Raw genomic sequence first — 22,246 nt, 5'->3', positions numbered from 1 at the left:
ATTGTTTGTCGGCTCGCATACACAAGGCATGGATGAATTCTCCTCAGGTATGTATCATAGCCGTCTTTGGCTCCTCCATCAATATATAGACACATGGGAGCATCATACAATTTTGTATTTCCAAAGTCAGAGATCGTGTTCAGTTCTATGTTCCTACTCACTTTTACACTGCAGTGTACCTACTATGGTACACGTCATTTCCGACGCGCATATCCTTTAATTTTGTTGCAATTTGCCACACAACTCGGAAACAAAAGATAAAACAAGATTGTATTCGGTTCGGAAAGATTAAAAATAGAGGGTATTTGACGGTTAGAGGAAATAAAACAAGAATTTGTATAAGAAAATGCTTATTTTCATAACTGTTACACAATGAAGTCACCAGCACAAGAATAGACACTATATGGTTCTGCTGATTAACAAAGTAAAAAAATTAAATATATCGTGTTTCCTGGTAGTAGGATGTACTGCAGTGCTTCATACAGTTGTAACCGTAGACCCTGGAGCAGGACGACCACAGACGCCGCCCGGAATGTGTTTCGTGTAATTACTCTCCCGTCATCACCTCCATAAACTCTGCAACCAGACAGAAAAAAAAATCATTAAAATATCTTCCACAACAGCGAACCTAACTCTTGTGAGTAGAGAATGACAAATTCACAATGTTAAAGAAAATACACACGAGTGCACACATACACATTTTTATTTTTGTGTGGGAAATGGGCATATTTGTCATAGAAATATATTAAAAATAGCTGGTACATTCCGGTTCCGCCGGAAGTCTTCTGGAGGTTTCCTTGGTTGCAAGGTATATGCTGAAGCTGGAAATTCCCTGCCGACTACTCCTAACTGGGAGCCAAACAGCGCCATTTCCAGCTCTTGGGGATTTGTCTGAAAAGACTCAGTTCCTCCTGCTGTCATGAGAGGGAAATGAAACACGAAAAAAAGTAACATTATCAGAAAGCGGAATAGAATGCGCCACATGATTTACATGGGCAGGTCGTAATGGACTGTTCTGAAGTTTTGATAGGACAGCTGATTCACAAACATAATACGTATAATGACATGATATTCAGACTATATTGCACATTTCTTATGGTCAGTAATTGGCTAAAGCAACCGCGCGTGTTACGTTTATAAACCTGTGATACAGTAAATAGCTCGCGTATCAATAAAATTCGGATGCTTCTGTTAAAGCGAAACGTTTACTTTAAACCTTGCTGTCGACAAGACATTCAATGTTACAGTAACCAGCAACTAATTAGTACGCTTTCAGCTTTTTCTCTACACTCACAGCAAGAATACCATTTTCCCAGTAAGCACGAAATATCATCTGCAACAAATGCCAAACCTCGAGCGAAGAACAAATACCAGAAAAAGCGCCGTTATAATCTTTTATAGTTCTTCTGAACAGTACAACATGTAGGCGATTAATTTTTCGGGTTAGTGTAGTTGAGATCTGCATTCAATCGCTGTCAAATAATGACCATTCCTTCATTCTTGGTTGTGGTTTTTACTGGTGTTCGAGTTTTGATCACGCTGACTGTCGAGTTGGTGCCCAGTCTACAACTCAGATATCCATCACGTCACGAGTTACGAGTAAAATAAGGAAGTATGCAGGAAGTTTTGTTAATAATGGCCACACATTATTTCTTCTTCTTAGCTGATATTTTACAAGTAAGATGACACAGGAGACGAGCCGGTCGGTGTGGCCGTGCGGTTCTAGGCGCGTCAGTCTGGAGCCGCGTGACCGCTACGGTCGCAGGTTCGAATCCCGCCTCGGGCATGGATGTGTGTGATGTCCTTAGGGTTAGTTAGGTTTAAGTAGTTGTAAGTTCTAGGGGACTGATGACCACAGATGTTGAGTCCCATAGTGCTCAGAGCCATTTGAACCATTTTTGAACAGGAGACGAATAAACATACGAAATCGTTTATAATTACCGACTCATCATAAGGCATACAATTAATGACAAGGGATAATCACGCACAGAAGTCATATTATAAATGTCTCCAGTGCATCAAGTCCGTCGGAATGCACAATGGACAGGAATGAATGCAGGTGATCAGACAGGATGCTTACGTACGAGTCACCTGTCAGAGTCGTATCTAGACGTATCAGGGGTCCCATATCACTCCAACTGCACACGCCCCACACCATTACAGAGCCTCCACCAGCTTTAACAGTCCACTACTGACATGCAGGCTCCATGGATTCATGAGGTTGTCTCCATGCACGTCCAACCACTCCATAAAATTTGAAACGAAACTCGACCGGCCAGGCAACATGTTTCCAGTCATAAACAGTCCAATATCGGTGTTGACGGGGACGGGCGAGGCGTAAAGCTTTGTGTCGTGCAGTCATCAACGGTACACGAGTGGGCCTTCGGCTCCGAAAGCCCGTATCGATAATGTTTCGATGAATGCTTTGCACGCTGACATTTTTTGATGCCCCACCATTTACATCTGAAGCAATTTGCGGAAGGGTTGCACTTCTATCATGTTGAATGCTTCTCTTCAGTCGTCGTTGGTCCCGTTCTTGCAGGATCTCTTTCCGGCCGCAGCGATGTCGGAGATCTGATGTTTTACCGAATTATTTATATTCACGGTACACTAGTGAAATGGTCGTACGAGAAAATTCCCAATTCATTGCTGCGTCGGAGACGCTGTGCCTCATCGCTCGTATGCCGACTATAATAGCACGTTCAAACTCACTTAAATCTTGATAACCTGCCACTGTAGCGGCAGTAACCGATCTAACAACTGCGCCAGACTCTTGTTGTCTTATATAGGCGTTGCCGACCGCAGCGCCGTATTCTGCCTGTTTACATATCTCTGCCTATACCAGTTTCTTTGGCGCTTGAGTGTATGACGGGAGTAGTTCGATTCGTAATTTTACATACGACGGTATGAATCATTTTGCTGGTCTCTGGATGGAAGATAAATGACACATGACAGGTTCTTCCTACTACGTCTATGTTCACATTGAGTGGAAATGTTTTAACTAGTAGGAAATATTCTCAGTGAGACAAGCGCGAAGTAACTAAATGCGATCGTGACGATATTTTCATTTAAACAACTCAGGGCGAGGTTCTGTTTACTAATGTGGCACTCGCCGCAATTGAGTACGCCTAGAGCACGAAATGGTTCAGTTGGCTCTAAGCACTATGGAACTTAACATCTGATGTCATCAGTGCCCTAGACTTAGAACTACTTAAACGTAACTAACATAAGGACATCACACACATCGATGCCCGAGGCAGGATTCGAAACTGCGACGTAGCAGCAGCGCGGTTCCGGATGGAAGCGCCTAGAACTGCTCGGTCATAGCGGCCGGCCTAGAGCACGAATGATCACATTAAAATCGCATGAATTTCGAAAGGAAAGAAGTTTATAATTTCATGAACAAACACTTACACTACTGACCATTAAAATTGCTACATTAAGAAAAAATGCAGGTGATAAACAGGTATTCATTGGACAAAAATATTATACTAGAACTGATACGTGATTACATTTTCACGCAGTTTGGGTACATAGATCCTGAGAAATTAGTACCCAGAACGACCACCTCTGGCCGTAATAACGGCCTTGATACGCCTAGGCATTGAGTCAAACAGAGCTTGGATGGCGTGTACAGGTACAGATCCCCATGCAGCTTCAACACGATACCACAGTTCATCAAGAGTAGTGACTGGCGTATTGTGACGAGCCAGTTGCTCGACCACCATTGACCAGACGTTTTCAATTGGTGAGAAATCTGGAGAATGTGCTGGCCAGTGCAGCAGCCGAACATTTTCTGTGTCCAGAAAGGTCCGTACAGGACCTGCAACATGCGGTCGTGCATTATCCTTCTGAAATCTAGGGTTTCGCAGGGAGAATTGGTACTCACTGAAAAATTGTGGACAGCGAGGCTGAAAAGGAACGGAAGGTAGCTGACACACCCTGCGTTTATCGCTGGTACCAAACACTGTAAGGTCCGGACAACTGCTGCGTTCTGGTGTAGGTTCTCTTATTTCCCAGCGGAACTTTCAAAACAAACTGATTCATCCATTCAGTCACTCAAGAAAAGTTCCAGGATGGGAGGTGGATGAGAAAGATATCTTTGTATAATATGTAAACACATTCTGCCGTTCATCCTTCTCCCAGTGGTTCCTCGTAAAAGAGTAAGGTTGAATGTGACTCACGCATTAATACCATGCTTGGAGATGCCGAGCGACAAATCTTATGAAACGAAACTAACAGTACCGTTTCAGTAGATTTCAGGATAGCTATTCACAGTGATGACCGGAATACTCTCTTTGAAATACTAAAGAGAACAGTGACAAAATACAGGAAGCGAAAGGTTACCAACGAGTTGAGTAGAAACCGGATTGCGATTTTATAGTCGAAAGACATGAAAGGGAAGCAGTAGTCGAGAATGGAGTAAGGGTTGTAGCCTCTCCCAATGTTATTCAATCTGTATATCGTGCAAACTGTGAAGGACGTCATGTAACTTTTTTGAATAGAGAATTGAAGTTCAAGAAGAGGTTCGCTGATAACACTGTAATTGTGTTAGAGACGTCAAATAAACTGGAAGAGCAGTCGAGTGGAATGAATAATGTCTTGAAAAGCAATTATAACATAATCATCCTCAAATATGAAACTGGCTTAACGCAATGCAGTCAAATTAATTCAGAAATGCTTTTCTTGCTGTTCATCTGAAAAGACCGCCCATCGCCACTGAGTGGGTGTGCAGTTGCCTCATTGGCGTGCAAATTCCAGCCTGTGAACAGCAGTCGTCATTGGTATAGGAGCCAGGCACCTGTTGCAGGGGCGTTCGCCGAGCGGTCGTACACTATACACTGCTGGCAGCCACTCGGTTCGTCTGGCGGTCAGTTGCTCAACAGCTGCACCTCTGCACATCTCCGCAGCTGCCATTCACCCCTGTGCACCACAGTTACTTCGGCGCCGTTTTTGGATAGCGCCATTTTTTCATCCACGGTAAATGTAACCCAAAGCGGCACGTTGTTTACAGACTTCACCGTTTGGAAAATTCTTCCACTGTAGGCGCGAAAGCCAATGATTGTGCCCTTTTAGACGTCAGATAACTCGCTCCGTTTCCAAAATACGACAACGACCGCACTGTTTTCTGCGTCTCACCGACATACTTTACACACCTTCCACTGCTAGTGGTTGCGCCTGCCGTTGTGGGTGGCTATTGAATGTTGACGTCGATCATAGGCAGTGGCCACGTTAATGTGACTGGACCGTGTGTTTACGTAACATGACACGAAAAGACGTCCTTCGTTTGAAAATCTTCCTTTTTTCTCACAACAATAAAAATACACTGAAGCGCCAAAGAAACTGGTATAGGCATGCGTATTCAAATACAGGGATATGCAAACAGGCAGAACACGGCGCTGCGGTCGGCAACGCCTGTATAAGACAACGAATGTCTGGTGCAGTTGTTACGTCGGTTACTGCTGCTACAATGGCCGGTTATCAAGATTAGTGAGTTTGAACTTGGTATGACGTTGGCGCACGAGCTATGGGACACAGCATCTCCGAGGTAGCGATGAAGTGGGGATTTTCCCATGCGATCATTTCACGAGTGTACCTTTAATATCAGGAATCCGGTAAAACATCAAATCGCTGACATCGCTGCGGCCGCAGAAAGATCCTGCAAGAACGGGACCAACGTCGACTGAAGAGAATCGTTCACCGTGACAGAAGTGCAGCCCTTCCGCAAATGCTGCAGATATCTATGCTGGGCCGTCAACAAGTGTCAGCCTGCGAACCATTTAACGCAACGTCATCGATATGGGCTTTCTGAGCCGAAGGCCCACCGGTGTACTCTATATCACTAACGTCGATTTGCAGTAGGGTTTTGGAACATATACTGTATTCGAACATTATGAAGTACCTCGAAGAAAACGATTTATTGACATATAGTCTGCTCGACGACCCTTCTTGAAGACTGGGACTACCTGTGCTCTTTTCCAATCATTTGTAACCTTCCGTTCCTCTATAGACTTGCGGTACACGGCTGTTAGAAGGGGGGGGGGGGGGGGGGCAAGTTCTTTTCCTTTGGGGCTTCATCAAGGACCGTGTGTACGTGCCTCCGCTACCAGCAGACCTCCCTGAATTAAGAAATCAGACTGAAGCAGCTGTTGCTACAATCACTGAAGACACACTTATCAACGTTTAGGAAGAACTCGGCTATAGACTTGATGTGTGCCGTATGACAAATGGTGCTCACATTGAACAGTTATAAGGTTCTTGGCAAAACTGTTTGAGTTGCTCTTTCATTTGACATATCATTTATAACTGTAAGTTTAATACAATAAACATTATAAAGCGTTAAAACGCCGATATTCATTTATAAACACCCTGTCTGTAGCGCCCGTCGTCCAATATCCTCATCGCACATAGTGCGCATCTACACTACATCTACATACATCTACATACATACTCCCCAATCCACCATACGGTGCGTGGCGGAGGGTACCTCGTACCACAACTAGCATCTTCTCTCCCTGTTCCACTCCCAAACAGAACGAGGGAAAAATGACTGCCTATATGCCTCTGTACGAGACCTAATCTCTCTTATCTTATCTTTGTGGTCCTTCCGCGAAATGTAAGTTGGCGGCAGTAAAATTGTACTGCAGTCAGCCTCAAATGCTGGTTCTCTAAATTTCCTCAGTAGCGATTCACGAAAAGAACACCTCCTTTCCTCTAGAGACTCCCACCCGAGTTCCTGAAGCATTTCCGTAACACTCGCGTGATGATCAAACCTACCAGCAACAAATCTAGCAGCCCGCCTCTGAAATGATTCTATGTCCTCCCTCAATCCGACCTGATAGGGATCCCAAACGCTCGAGCAGTACTCAAGGATAGGTCGTATTAGTGTTTTATAAGCGGTCTCCTTTACAGACGAACCACATCTTCCCAAAATTCTACCAATGAACCGAAGGCGACTATCTGCCTTCCCCACAACTGCCATTACATACTTGTCCCACTACATATCGCTCTGCAATGTTACGCCCAAATATTTAATCAACGTGACTGTGTCAAGCGCTACACTACTAATGGAGTATTCAAACATTACAGGATTCTTTTTCCTATTCATCTGCGTTACTTTACATTTATCTATATTTAGAGTTAGCTTCCATTCCCTACACCAATCACAAATCCTGTCCAAGTCCACACTGAAGTTATCGTTATCGTCAAGGCACATGTACAGGGCTATTACAAATAATTGAAGCGATTTCATAAATTCACTGTAGCTCCATTCATTGACATATGGTCACGACACACTACAGATACGTAGAAAAACTCATAAAGTTTTGTTTGGCTGAAGCCGCACTTCAGGTTTCTGCCGCCAGAGCGCTCGAGAGCGCAGTGAGACAAAATGGCGACAGGAGCAGAGAAAGCGTATGTCGTGCTTGAAATGCACTCACATCAGTCAGTCATAACAGTGCAACGACACTTCAGGACAAAGTTCAACAAAGATCCACCAACTACTAACTCCATTCGGCGATGGTATGCTCAGTTTAAAGCTTCTGGATGCCTCTGTAAGGGGAAATCAACTGGTCGGCCTGCAGTGAGCGAAGAAACGGTTGAACGCGTGCAGGCAAGTTTCACGCGTAGCCCGCGGAAAATTGGCTCATGGCGCAACTGGAGACCGACAGCGCCGACTTCATCTTTCAACAGGATGGTGCTCCACCGCACTTCCATCATGATGTTCGGCATTTCTTAAACAGGAGATTGGATAACCGATGGATCGGTCGTGGTGGAGATCATGATCAGCAATTCATGTCATGGCCTCCACGCTCTCCCGACTTAACCCCATGCGATTTCTTTCTGTTGGGTTATGTGAAAGATTCAGTGTTTAAACCTCCTGTACCAAGAAACGTGCCAGAACTGCGAGCTCGCATCAACGATGCTTTCGAACTCATTGATGGGGACATGCTGCGCCGAGTGCGGGAGGAACTTGATTATCGGCTTGATGTCTGCCGAATCACTAAAGGGGCACCTATCGATCAGTTGCGAATGCCTAAAAAAAACTTTTTGTATGTGTGTGCAAAGCAATTTGAAAATATCTCAAATAATAAAGTTATTGTAGAGCTGTGAAATCGCTTCAATCATTTGTAATAACCCTGTATGTTATTATATGCATGGCGCCTGTTTTCTCGAACATGTGCGACGGAACAGACACTACGAACGTCATAATCAAACTACATGTTCTGTAGTTCTTCCCTTTTTGACCGTTTGATGTCATTAACTTCCATCGTTTCTTAATGTATCGGATAGAGACACGACCGAAAGGATTTAAAAAGGCAGATCGTATCACTATTCAAGGTCAAATCTAACTTTTGCTCAGAAGGGGCTAAATTATGCTGCACAAAAGTCTTTGGTCACTTACATAATAGCATCAATAGTCTGACAGATAGCCATATAGCATTTAAAAGGAAGTTAAAAGAATTTCTTAATTGCAACTCCTTCTACTCATTAGATGAATCTTTGAATATCGTAAGTGGGTAATTTTCCCATCCCCTACAAAAAAAATTAAAAATATTAAGTGTCATGTAATATTTTGTGTAATGTAATACCTCGTATAGACACCTTTTATTAACCTGACACGTTCCACATTATTACGAAGTGTCGTATTCGTGATCGATGGGACAAGTACTAATCTAATCTAATCTAATCACTACAAATCTTCTCGTGGGAGCAGTGACAACTCGGTAGGCTGCTATTGAATCGTGTCCTGGTTTTCTCAGCCTTGCACCGGAGTGAATGTAAGGACTTCAGTGGCGATCTCAATACGTTTGCGAAATACGGTAACGAATGAAATAACTGCACCGACCACCTCCGAAAATTACTGGATGTGTTCTCCAAGCAGTCGAATATCAAATGTCACCACGGTATATTTCTTTCGTACGATTTAGTATGTCTGGTATCGAGGACATAAGAAACGAATTGCCCAACGCACATTAGCCTCAATCGAAAGCAGGAAAGCTTTCAGCGCCATACGAGGACACCCTTGAAAAATAGTTCGTCTTTTTTATTTGCATTTGGACTATACAAACAGAAATACGGGCGCATCATCCATGTTCATACACCCGAAAGCGAAAAATCATTATAGAAACGCTCACGAACATAATGACACCTCAGATGGCATACTAAGCCAGTTAATGCTGAATCGTCAAAGGTCGATGAGACGAACATTGTTTCATAGACGTCGAAATACAGAAATGAAAGCATGGCTTGAAATATTATAAATAAAAATAAGGGCCACCTAGAACTAACACTGAATGATGAAATAGATTTTTCTTCCTCCCTGTTTTCGGATTCTCCTAGATTGGCTACCGTGAAACCAGATTGGTTTTTCCCCTACTCAAACTCTATGTTCTATCATAATTATGTGGTTTGTGCCAAAAATTCACTTCTTGAACACTGTGAGAATTGTAGCAATCCATTCACTTCCTGTTGTGTAGTACATAATGCAACACAGACAATACTGTAAAGTGGGAAAAAATATATTTACTCTTAAAATTTTAGTTAAATATTACGCCAACAATCTTTCTCGTCTTTCATTTTATTTCTTTTGTACTGAAATATCTCGTTGTACTTCTACCTGCCAATACCTTTTTTATGGTAATATAACGGAAGCCGTAAGACTCAGTAAATGAAGATGGCCTAGTGAGCCGTAGGCCGGTTAACAATAAAAGTAATATTGTAGAACAAAAGCAAACTGGTGCTTTTCATTTATTATGAAAGAAAACTTTGAAATATTAACAGTAGTAAATGAGTTTGCGATCAGAGGCCTAGATCACGTGAAATAAAACGTTGGTAACCATAGGCAAGATTTTATTTATGGTGTCAATAATTATCATGTTTCGCCAACAACCCAATGTCACGTCAATTTAAATGCAACTTTTTTTAGTGTGTCGTTTCTTGCAAGTCTTAAATACCCTAAGAAAGAAATTTCCATATGTGAAAAAAACTTGCATTAATTTTACTGACTGACTAGCTTCGGGCGTAAGTCACTTTTACAAGTCAAATGTTTTTTATTCCAGTCTTTGATCACAATATCAATCCCTTAAACGATGACCGCTTTCAGTCCGTAATGACCATCGTCGGATCTTTTTTACACCATGTAATCAGCACAGCATCGTCACATAGATCTAAAATAAGCTGTAGAATAGGTTCTGTTTTTGTAATTGTGCGTACCTTGTATGGACAGTTATATTTCTGACACGGTACTTTAAGCTCAGATATCAAAACATATAGAGAACTATGTATCCTAGTACAAAATAACAAAGACGATTTCTTTAATAATGCAACGATTCGTAAAAGTTGATTCATCTCAGAACAATACACGCCGAAAGAAATGTTTGAACAGAATCCCATTGTAAAACCATGAGGCAATTCATTTCAAATGGGATGATAAAATAACAGTTGTCCACACAAATTACACATAGTTTCAAATACAGACTATTTGTCTTGTCAAAATATATTACGCCTGAAATTAGCCACCTTAAAAAATAAATCATGGAGTCGGTTCACACTTGAAAATATCTTCTCCATCTGTGATCGCATTACAGTTTTATCCAGTGTTTGTCGTAAAGGATGGGCTATACCGAACACGAACAGGTACGCAAGAATTTGGCCAAAACACAGCATTCCTCTAATTATTAAGTTTCATAAAATCTAGGATGAACAGTAGAGTCAGATTTAAGAGGGTCTTCAGGAAGTGCGTTCAGAGGTATCTGAAACTATAGATAATGCGATACTCAATCCCATAGTAGCTAGTTCAGTTCAGTAGAAGTGAACATCTCTGAAAAGAGTAATAACAGAAGTTTTAAGATCAGACACAGTTATAAGAAGGTTAAATGCAAAGCAAGTGAGAGTAATACTGACATATGAAAGCGGTCACTAGTGCAAGGAAGCTGAAATGAAATGGCTACAGGAAAAGCGTGAGAAAATCGATAAGGTCGTTGGACAGATAGATTCGGCATACGGAAAAGCCAAAATAATTCTCGGCGAATTTAAAAGCAAACATGTCAACACTGGCACTTCAAAAACCCCTACAATTGGGCAGCGCAATCTGAGTGGGGCTCTTCCCATGTCCTCCGCTTGGGAGGAAAAGACGAAAGGTGAACGTGTTCAAAGCAGTCGATATCTGTAAACATCTAACAATCATTGTTTGGTTTTAAATGCTCGAACGCAGTTTGCAGTTCCGATCTCTTAGACTCTATCGAAACAACTACCTCTCTGTCCTTTCCAGCCCACTTACCCCTTTGAATTTGCATTTGTTTTTCTTTTATTTTTTAATGTACTGGAAATCGCTAAACAGTTTTCTGAGGTCACGTGCAATACTTTAATTATTTTACAGCATCTATCCTAAATATATAACTTGGGGAATAATTGTATAAATTCAACATAGTTGCAGTAGAAATTTTAGCTACGTACCAGTTCACCGTTCACATGCACTCCACTTCCCCAGAAAAAAAAATCGCTTCACTTTTTTCTTGACTTATTTTGAACAGGTTCTGATCTCTCTGTTGACCTATCTTCTATGGTTTCATTCTACGAATATTTGCAATATGAGAGGTTTGGTAAAAAATAACGTGAATAATTGTATTAAATACAAAGTAATTAGCTTACATAGAATTTCATTTAATCTCCTTCAAAGTTTTGTCTTTGGCTAGTTGAATTCATGACTGGAAACATTTCTGGAAGGCTTCTTTTTGGAAGGGCTTTCAGCAACTCTGTCGTGGCCCTCACAGTGCCAGGAATGGTGTCAAAACATTGTCCTTAAGGAACGGTTTTAATTTTTGGGAAGAGCCGGAAGTTGCGTAGTGCTAAATCGGGTAAGGCGGATTTGGAACGACAGGAACACATTTTCCGGCCCAAAACTGGCGAATTAAAAGCGAGATCTGGAACGATGCTTTGTCTTCATGAAGAAGGAACGCATTGGTCCTTTTTCCGGTACATCGTCTCGCAAACGCTGCAGTACGTCCTTGAAAAATTCGGCGTTTACAGTTGTTTCACTTGGAACTAATTCTCGTCGCACTATGCCCTCTGTATCGAAAAAATGAATGAGTTTGACTTTGATATCCGTTTCAGACCGACGTACATGTTTAGGGCGAGAAGATTCACTGGTTTCCAATTCAGAAATGAATTTTCGTCTCAAGGTCATACCCACAGACTGAAGTTCATCTTCAGTTAAAATTTTCAACATGAAGTGCGGATCTGAATGAAGACGATCCTTCAATTCTGTGAAAACTGACACACGATTATTCTTCTGTCTGGAAACAAATTTGGCACTAACTCGTGTCATTTGCAATTTATCGATTTTGCACGAATCCATACAAGATGCTAAGTTCTTCGATAAGCTCTCGAACAGTCTTTCGCCTGCTTGAACGATCAATTTTTGTGATTTTTTTGCACGTTTTCTTCTGTTTGTTATGTTAATGGATGTCCAGAACGTTGCTATTTATATTAAAACATCTACATTGTACTCGTATCTTTTGATGATTCCAGGTCTTTCGGACAATACTTAAAGAACTCATGCAAACAATTCTTACTGAATAACTGCAAGAAGTTATTTAGCATTTTTTCAGTCTCTGCAAAGCGAGCAGCGGTGATCTTTGACTGGCAACAATTGGCCGGCATTACGTTGCGTATTTAAATTTATTTTTTTGTGTAACACATCACCACAGCCGGAGCAGAAAGAATCGTTTCAAGTTATTCAATTAACTAAAGTGCAAAGCTTCACTAATTTTATTTCGTCGAAAAATGCATGCTTTCAAAGATACGATTTATTCGAGGTCAGTGAACTTAGCCTGCACTATATTTCGCCGAAAGCATTTGAAATAATTTTTAGGGAGCCTGGCGCTCATTTGAAAAATAATTTAATATTTATTTTGGCCACCTACAAATCAATATATATACATTTCTTATATTATCTCTTTCTTATGTTTCATTTAATAATAATAATAATAATAATAACAATTAATAACTACAGAAAGGAAGGGATTGTAACTGTCCTCCATTTCAACTATGGACGTACGAAGAACGTTGCTCGTCTCCCAACGGCTCATTTCCAATTTTAAATCGCTCATATCACTCATAAACAGTCTTTAGAGTTACAGAATTATCGCTATACACCAATTTCAACATTTGATGACTTTATTTGGCACTTTCTTGCAAGCTGAAACAGGATATATTGTCCTCGCGTTGTCCGAAATTCACGATGCGCGCCAGACACGGTCAAGTCGTTTAAATATTTGGACAAATCGTTTTAAAGCAATACGAAATGGAACGAGCGTGTGAGAACTGTGGTAGGGAAGGCGAATGTCGACTTCGCTTTACTGGGAGAATTTTAGGAGAGAGAGGTTCACCTGTAAAGGAGACCGCATATAGGACGTTAGTACGACCTATTCCTGAGTACTGCTCTTGTCCAGAATGAGATTTTCACTCTGCAGCGGAGTGTGCGCTGATATGAAACTTCCTGGCAGATTAAAACTGTGTGCCCGACCGAGACTCGAACTCGGGACCTTTGCCTTTCGCGGGCAAAGTGCTCTACCATCTGAGCGACCGAAGCACGACTCACGCCCGGTACTCACAGCTTTACTTCTGCCAGTATCTCGCCTCCTACCTTCCAAACTTTACAGAAGCTCTTCTGCGAACCTTGCAGAACAGAAGTTTCATATCAGCGCACACTCCGCTGCAGAGTGAAAATCTCATTCTGGAAACATCCCCCAGGCTGTGGCTAAGCCATGTCTCCGCTATATCCTTTCTTTCAGGAGTGCTAGTTCTGCAAGTTTCGCAGGAGAGCTTCTGTAAAGTTTGGAAGGTAGGAGACGAGATACTGGCAGAAGTAAAGCTGTGAGGAGCGGGCGTGAGTCGTGCTTCGGTAGCTCAGTTGGTAGAGCACTTGCCCGCGAAAGGCAAAGGTCCCGAGTTCGAGTCTCGGTCGGTGCACACAGTTTTAATCTGTCAGGAAGTTTCATACTGCTCTTGTGTTTGGGATCATTACCAGGTCGGATTGAAGGGAGACGTCAAGGTGTTCAGAGGCGGGCTGCTAGATTTGTTACCGGTAGGGTCGAAGTGCTACGGAGCTGCTTCGGGAACTCAAATGGGAATCCCTGGATGGCGGGCGATCTTCTTTTCGAGAATCATTTTTGAGAAAATTTAGGGAACCGGCATTTGAAGCTGACAACCAAATGATTCTATGCCGGCAACATACACTGCGCGTAAGGAGCACGAATGTTAAGATACGAGAAATTTGGGCTCATACGGCGGCATACAGACAGTCGTTTTTCCCTCGCTCTGTTTGCAAGTGCAACTGGAAAGGAAATGACAAGTTGCGGTACAGGGTACCCTCCACCACGCACCGTACGGTGGCTTGTGGAGTATCGATGTAGATGTAGAACAGAACGTTGCTCTAGCGTCGCAGGTTCGAATCCTGCTTCGGCCATGGATTTGTGTGATGTTCTTAGGTTAGTTAGGTTTAAGTAGTTCTACATCTACATCTACATCTACATCCATACTCAGCAAGCCACCTGACGGTGTGTGGCGGAGGGTACCCTGAGTACCTCTATCGGTTCTCCCTTCTATTCCAGTCTCGTATTGTTCGTGGAAAGAAGGATTGTCGGTATGCTTCCGTGTGGTCTCTAATCTCTCTGATTTTATCCTCATGGTCTCTTCGCGAGATATACGTAGGAGGGAGCAACATACTGCCTGACTCTTCGGTGAAGGTATGTTCTCGAAACTGTAACAAAAGCCCATACCGAGCTACTGAGCGTCTCTCCTGCAGAGTCTTCCACTGGAGTTTATCTATCATCTCCGTAACGCCTTCGCAATTACTAAATGATCCTAAGTATGATTCTAAGTTCAAGGGGACTGATGACCTCAGATGTTAAGTCCTATAGTGCTCAGAGCCATTTGAACCGTTTTGAAATCAAGCGTCTCCGGACGCTGACTGAGAAGTCTGAAAGTGTTCCAACTTGACACTTCCTGTCTCAACCGGCCAGACTATCGGACAAATGACATCAAATGATTGTAGCGGCAGCAGTTGCTGCTAAAGAAATACATTCAACCTATTTTTTTTAACACGTATCTGTAGACGTTAATATATGTTCCAAAGTTGTTCAGTTCAGCATCGTCTTTTATGCTATAGTCATTTACTGAATGGCCACGAACTTTTAAGCGAAACATTAAACACTCGAGAACAATCACAGCTTATGTTTTGAGCATGAGTACTTAGTAAAAGGTTTTCTCCATAAAGGTGTGTTTACTACGTTTTGTGTACATGTGGTCTTTACGGGCCTTTCGCTGTCCACTTCTTTGTATTATATTAGCGCTGTCTGTACAACGTTCCCAATCTGTCCCGACGGAAAATTATACGCCGAGTCTGTAAAATGCTCCACATTTGTCAAGTACGTCATTCGGACGTGTTTCAACACGGACGATGTAAACGTTTTTCGTGCTGCCCTGGCGTTATTTGCTGTAGGCACACATAACTCGTCTCGAACCTGCGAGGAATGCGTTTAGCGCCAGCAAAATGGAAGACGTAAATGTCGCCGTCTGCAATTTCGAGAACCGTTGGCAGGGACTCGAGCCGGTGCAGGAGTGACTGTTATTGGCAGGTATTATGAGAGGACCGCCCTCTAATTCTCGCAGGAGGAACTGGTTCCCTAGCACTACTTTATATAGCACGCTCATACGGCTGTAGCCGTTGAAATAATGTAGCGCAAGAGAAAAAACGATGTCACCTCGAGGCTACAGAGGGCGGGCGGTATTATGACAGTGGATGCTTTGTGTTTTGAGACATCTCTCGTCGCATTAGCATCAGTAAGCAAAATAAATTTTCCAGCCATGGTCATGTTTGCCATATTTGGCGAAGGCATCGATTCCGAACTGGGGAGTTTAGTGCCGTCAAAACTATTATTATTATTACAGGAGTTCTGATTACAGTACACTTTATTTCCCTGTTATAACGTCTAAGATTACTTTAACCTAGAGCTTGGCCTGGTAGTCTTATGAAATAATAATTCGGAAAATGTATTTCGTCCTCTTTTGATGAAGCGGAGAGCCAACAAAGTTCAGGACACGCGTCTTCTAGTAACATATGGTAACATGTTCTTGTCGAGGCCCATTGTACAGGGTGGTTATAATTCAACTTTCGATACTTGAGGCAGTGTAGACTGAAAACTATTTACCCTTGCATACCCAGATTGTGCGCTGCAGCATTTGCGTTGTTAGTAATGTTAGAGTCGCTACTTGCCGTTAGGCGCCGGTACTGGTACTGCTGAAACACAATTACCACTGTGCATTACAGTACCAGACAGTGAACATGGGTCTGGACAAGGTGACCAGGGCTTTATTCGTACAGCTGTTTTACCACAGCAATAGTGGTGCTCCTCTTCGCGAGTATCGATACATTAAAGGAATACGAAGAGGTCCTCTCTTGGCACCGGGCTTGAAGAACACGATTCGGAAGTTCGACTTAACCGGTGATTTGGAAACTGCTCCTACGAGAGACCGTAGCCCAATTCCGCCACAAGTCACTGGAGACGTACTGTTGCCATAGCTGAGAATGCTGGACGCAATGTGCGAACTTAAAGCAGTGCACCGGCTGTGTCACGACACCTGAGTATTCCAAGGCCCACTGTTGTTTCAGGTAGCAATACAACTATCTCTAGTGCAATTCCAGGCTGGCGTGGATGAAGATGGTCGTCACATTGAGCGACGTTTGTAATTTCGAACGTAATGATGGTACACAATTAAACAGTTACCCTGTCATGTGAAAGTTAAAATGTGTTTCTTTCAGTGGTTTATTCGTTATTTCTCTTCCACATGTCCATGCAAACGTTTGCAAAACGTTTCATTGCCCTACGATCACTAGTTTGTCATGGAAACCCTCTCACGTAGAGAAAATTTAATTACAACCACAATGTATATGCTCTAAGATTTACAGCCGTACTCAGATTATTATTTTTAGTGTTTAAAATACACTAGAGCGCCAAATAAACTGGTATAATATGCGTATTCAAATACAGATATATGTAAACAGGCAGGCCGACCAGAGTGGCCGAGCGGTTCTAGGCGCTTTAGTCTGGAACCGCGCAACCGCTACGGTCACAGGTTCGAATCCTGCCTCGGGCATGGATGTGCGTGATGTCCTTAGGTTAGTTAGGTTTAAGTAGTTCTAAGTTCTAGGGGACTGATGACCTCAGATGTTAAGTCCCGTAGTGCTCAGAGCTATTTCAACCATTTTTTTTTTTTTTTAACAGGCAGAATAGGGCGATGCGGTCGGCAACGCCATCTGAAGTTTCGGATGAGATTATCTCGAAAACTATCATCATCATCATCATCATTTAAGACTGATTATGCCTTTCAGCGTTCAGTCTGGAGCATAGCCCCCCTTATACAATTCCTCCATGATCCCCTATTCAGTGCTAACATTGGTGCCTCATCTGATGTTAAACCTATTACTTCAAAATCATTCTTAACCGAATCCAGGTACCTTCTCCTCGGTCTGCCCCGACTCCTCCTACCCTCTACTGCTGAATCCATGAGTCTCTTGGGTAACCTTGCTTCTCCCATGCGTGTAACATGACCCCACCATCTAAGCCTGTTCGCCCTGACTGCTACATCTATAGAGTTCATTCCCAGTTTTTCTTTGATTTCCTCATTGTGGACACCCTCTTGCCATTGTTCCCATCTACTAGTACCTGCAATCATCCTAGCTACTTTCATATCCGTAACCTCAACCTTGTTGATAAGATAACCTGAATCCACCCAGCTTTCGCTCCCATACAACAAACTCGGTCGAAAGATTGAACGGTGCACAGATAACTTAGTCTCGGTACTGACTTCCTTCTTGCAGAAGAGAGTAGATTGTAGCTGAGCGCTCACTGCATTAGCTTTGCTACACCTCGCTTCCAGTTCTTTCACTATTTTTCCATCCTGTGAGAATATGCATCCTAAGTACTTGAAACCGTCCACCTGTTCTAACTTTGTTCCTCCTATTTGGCACTCAATCCGTTAATATTTCTTTCCCACTGACATTACTTTCGTTTTGGAGATGCTAATCTTCATACCATAGTCCTTACATTTCTGATCTAGCTCTGAAATATTACTTTGCAAACTTTCAATCGAATCTGCCATCACAACTAAGTCATCCGCATATGCAAGACTGCTTATTTTGTGTTCACATATCTTAATCTCACCCAGCCAGTCTATTGTTTTCAACATACGATCCATAAATAATATGAACAACAGTGGAGACAGGTTGCAGCCTTGTCTTACCCCTGAAACTACTCTGAACCATGAACTCAATTTACCGTCAACTCTAACTGCTGCCTGACTATCCATGTAAAGACCTTTAATTGCTTGCAAAAGTTTGCCTCCTATTCCATAATCTTGTAGAACAGACAATAACTTCCTCCTAGGAACCTGGTCATATGCCTTTTCTAGACCTATAAAGCATAGATACAATTCCCTGTTCCACTCATAACACTTCTCCATTATTTGCCGTAAGCTAAAGATCTGGTCCTGACAACCTCTAAGAGGCCTAAACCCACACTGATTTTCATCCAATTGGTCCTCAACTAATACTCGCACTTTCCTTTCAACAATACCTGAGAAGATTTTACCCACAACGCTGATTAAAGAGATACCTCTGTAGTTGTTACAATCTTTTCTGTTTCCATGTTTAAAGATTGGTGTGATTACTGCTTTTGTCCAGTCTGATGGAACCTGTCCCGACTCCCAGCCATTTCAATTATCCTGTGTAGCCATTTAAGACCTGACATTCCACTGTATTTGATGAGTTCCGACTTAATTTCATCCACCCCAGCCGCTTTATTGCACTGCAATCTATTGACCATTTTTTCCACTTCCTCAAATGTGATCCTACTTCCATCATCATTCCTATCCCATTCTACCTCGAAATCTGAAACATTACTGATCGCATTTTCACCTACATTGAGCAACTCTTCAAAATATTGCCTCCATCTGCCCAAGGCATCCACAGGATTCACCAGCAGTTTTCCTGACCTGTCCAAAATACTTGCCATTTCCTTCTTACCTCCCTTTCGAAGACTGCTAATTACACTCCAGAATGGTTTTCCAGCAGCTTGACCCATAGTCTCCCACCTGTTTCCAAAGTCTTCCCACGATTTCTTCTTGGATGCTGTAATTATCTGTTTGTCTTTGTTTCTTTCTTCAACATAACTTTCTCTGTCTACCTGGGTTCTGGTATGTAGCCATTTTTGATACGCCTTCTTTTTCCTTTTACAGGCTGCCATGACTGTATCATTCCACCAAGCTGTTTGCTTCATCCTACTTTTACACACTACTGTTCCAAGACATTCTTTAGCCACTTCTAGTACTGTGTCCCTGTACCTTGTCCATTCCTTTTCCAATGACTGTAATTGACTACATTCAACTAACTGGTACCTTTCTGAGATCGCTGTTATGTACTTGTGCCTGATTTCCTTATCCTGAAGTTTCTCCACTCTTATCCTCCTACATATGGACCTGACCTCCTGCACTTTCGGCCTCACAATCCCAATTTCACTGCAGATTAAATAATGATCAGTATCATCAAAGAATCCCCTGAATACACGTGTGTCCCTCACAGCCTTCCTGAATTCCTGATCTGTTATTATATAGTCAATGACAGATCTGGTTCCCCTGCCTTCCCAAGTATACCGGTGAATGTTCTTATGTTTAAAAAAGGAGTTTGTGATTACTAAGCCGATACTGGCACAGAAATCCAAGAGTTGTTTCCCGTTCCTGTTGGCCTCCATATCCTCCCCAAATTTACCCATAACCTTTTCATACCCTTCTGTTCGATTTCCAATCCTGGCGTTAAAATCACCCATGAGCAGAACACTGTCCTTGTCCTTTACTCTAACAACTACATCACTGAGTGCCTCATAAAAACTATCCATCTTATCTTGATCTGTCCCTTCACAATGCGAATATACTGACACAATCCTAATTTTCTTGCTAGACACTGTCAAATCTATCCACATCAGTCGTTCGTTTACATACCTTATTGCAACTACGCTGGGTTCCATTTCTTTCCTGGTGTAAAGCCCTACACCCCATTGTGCTATTCCTGCTTTGACTCCTGACAGGTAGACCTTGTATTCTCCCACTTCCTCTCCTTTCTCACCCCTTACCCGAATGTCACTAACAGCTAAAACGTCCAGCCCCATCTTACTTGCAGCCTCTGCCAGCTCTACCTTCTTCCCAGAGTAGCCCCAATTGATATTAATAGCTCCCCATCTCATTACCATATGCTTGCCAAGTCGTATTTTAGGAGTCCCTGGTTTGTCAGTTAGAGGTGGGACTCCGTCACCTCCAAAGGTCCGAGGCATTTTGCTCTGATTGTTGCCAGCATCATATTTAAAGTACCAGGGAAGCAGGTTGCTAGCCTTACTTGCCCCGAGTCCCATTGGGTTTTACCCCTAACGGCTGAGGGACTAACCGGTGGATTTGGTAGTCTTTGCCGTATGAGCACAAAGGTGACCACGACTCAGAATATGTCCGAGATGCCCAGCCTTACTCCAAAGTAACTGGTATCCCGACTGTCGGGACCACTTACTTGGCCACTCATACGTTGCCCGTGGTTCATGAACTAGGACATGACTACAGGAACCCACACCATGAACCACCTCGAAAACTATACATTGGGTAAAAATAGTTGGTAAGACAAGATCGTAAGCTCAAAGGCGAACATCAAATGATACTATACGTGACCGACAGCCCCACCCCCTTGGGTGGGGCAGGGGGCAACTTTTAAATCTTAAACGGAAACCCCCATTTTTTATTGTAAATTCGGATTCTCCATAAAAAAGTATTCAAGTTTTGTCTGAAACATTTTTTAAAATCATTGACAGATGGCGCTAAAATAGAAAAAAATTAAAATTGGGGAAGAACTCCTATTTATTTGGAATGATCCGAGAAGGACGCATCAAATCGATGCAAAATGTACACCAATTCTTTCATTACGCCAAATTAAGCTATATTTTATTTTTTTACAAAATGTGTCGTACCCGCCTCAGTTTATGATGGAGGGGGCAGAATGATATTAAAATGTGAGGGAACTCTCCACAATTGCATTACTCACCCGACTGTGGCGCTACCGTGGCCAAACTGCGAACTATGGCTCAGTATACTGAATCTGCAATAAAAAATGGAGGTTTAAAAGTTGCCCCCCGCCGCACCCTAGGGGGAGGGGGCTGGGGGTCACGTGTAGTATCATTTGATGTCCCCCTTTGAGCCTACGAACTTGTCTTACCCACTATTTTTAGCCGATGTATAGTTTTCGAGATAATCTCATCCGAAACTTCAGATGAACCACCTTGTATACCACAGCAAGTGTCTGGGACAGTTGTTAGATCGGTTACTGCTGCTACAATTGCAGGTTATCAAGATTTAAGTCACTTTTAAAGTGGTGCTATAGTCGGTGCACGAGCGATCGGGTACCGCATCTGCGAGGTAGCGATGAAGTGGAGATTTTTCCGTACGACCATTTCACAAGTTTACCGTGAATATCAGGCATCCAGTAAATCATCAAATCTCCGACAACGCTGCGGCCGGAAAAAGATCCTGCACTAACGGTACCAAAGAGTGCCCGAAGAGAGTCGTTCACCGTGACAAAAGTGCAACCCTTCCGCACATTGCTGTAGATTTCAATACTGGATCATCAACTAGTGTCAGCGTGGATTAGGGACTGAACAAATGACGCCAAGGGAAGGTTAGCAGAGATTCGTGTGTATGTGAAAAGATCTATGCGCGAAGCATACAACTACCACCGTCATACCTTAGCAAAAGATCTGCCAGGGAACACGAGAAAATTCTGGTTCTATGTAAAATCACTAAGCCGGTCTAAGGTTTCCATTCAGTCCCTTGGTGACCAGGCTGGTGTGGCAGTTGAAGATGGCAAAACGAAAGCGGAAGTTTTTAATTTCGCGTTCAAAAAATCGTTCACACAGGAGAATCGTACAAACGTACCGGCGTTCCACCATCGGACAGACTATTCGGATTTACAAAGAATACGCTATGGCGTTGGCCCCTTACCTAGCTTGCATGTATAACGGATGTCTCACCCAACACAAAGCCCCACAAGCGACTGGAAGAAAGCGCAGGTGACTCCTCTAGATAAGAAGCGTAAAAGAACGGACCCGTAAAATTACAGACCAATATCATTAACTTCGGTTTGCAGCGGAGTCCT

General features: G+C 42.7%; 1 protein-coding gene and 1 non-coding gene across 2 annotated transcripts in view; one reads left to right on the top strand and one right to left on the bottom strand.

Annotated features, from left to right (window-relative positions):
* Positions 1-353: 353 nt before the first annotated feature.
* LOC126176774 (troponin C, isoallergen Bla g 6.0101-like) overlaps positions 354-22,246 on the bottom strand; it is a 60,721-nt gene continuing 38,828 nt past the window's right edge. Inside the window, exon 6 of the mRNA XM_049923944.1 lies at positions 354-576. Coding sequence (XP_049779901.1) covers positions 548-576 — 29 coding nt within the window. The 3' untranslated portion in view covers positions 354-547. The remainder of the gene's footprint in view (positions 577-22,246) is intronic.
* On the top strand, positions 13,901-13,974 carry Trnas-cga (transfer RNA serine (anticodon CGA)). Its single transcript has one exon. It is a non-coding gene; the product is annotated as a tRNA-Ser (tRNA).

Source organism: Schistocerca cancellata, chromosome 3 (genome assembly GCF_023864275.1).
Source record: "Schistocerca cancellata isolate TAMUIC-IGC-003103 chromosome 3, iqSchCanc2.1, whole genome shotgun sequence".
NCBI classification, from domain to species: domain Eukaryota; kingdom Metazoa; phylum Arthropoda; class Insecta; order Orthoptera; family Acrididae; genus Schistocerca; species Schistocerca cancellata.
This window is presented reverse-complemented; position numbering and strand designations above follow the sequence as displayed.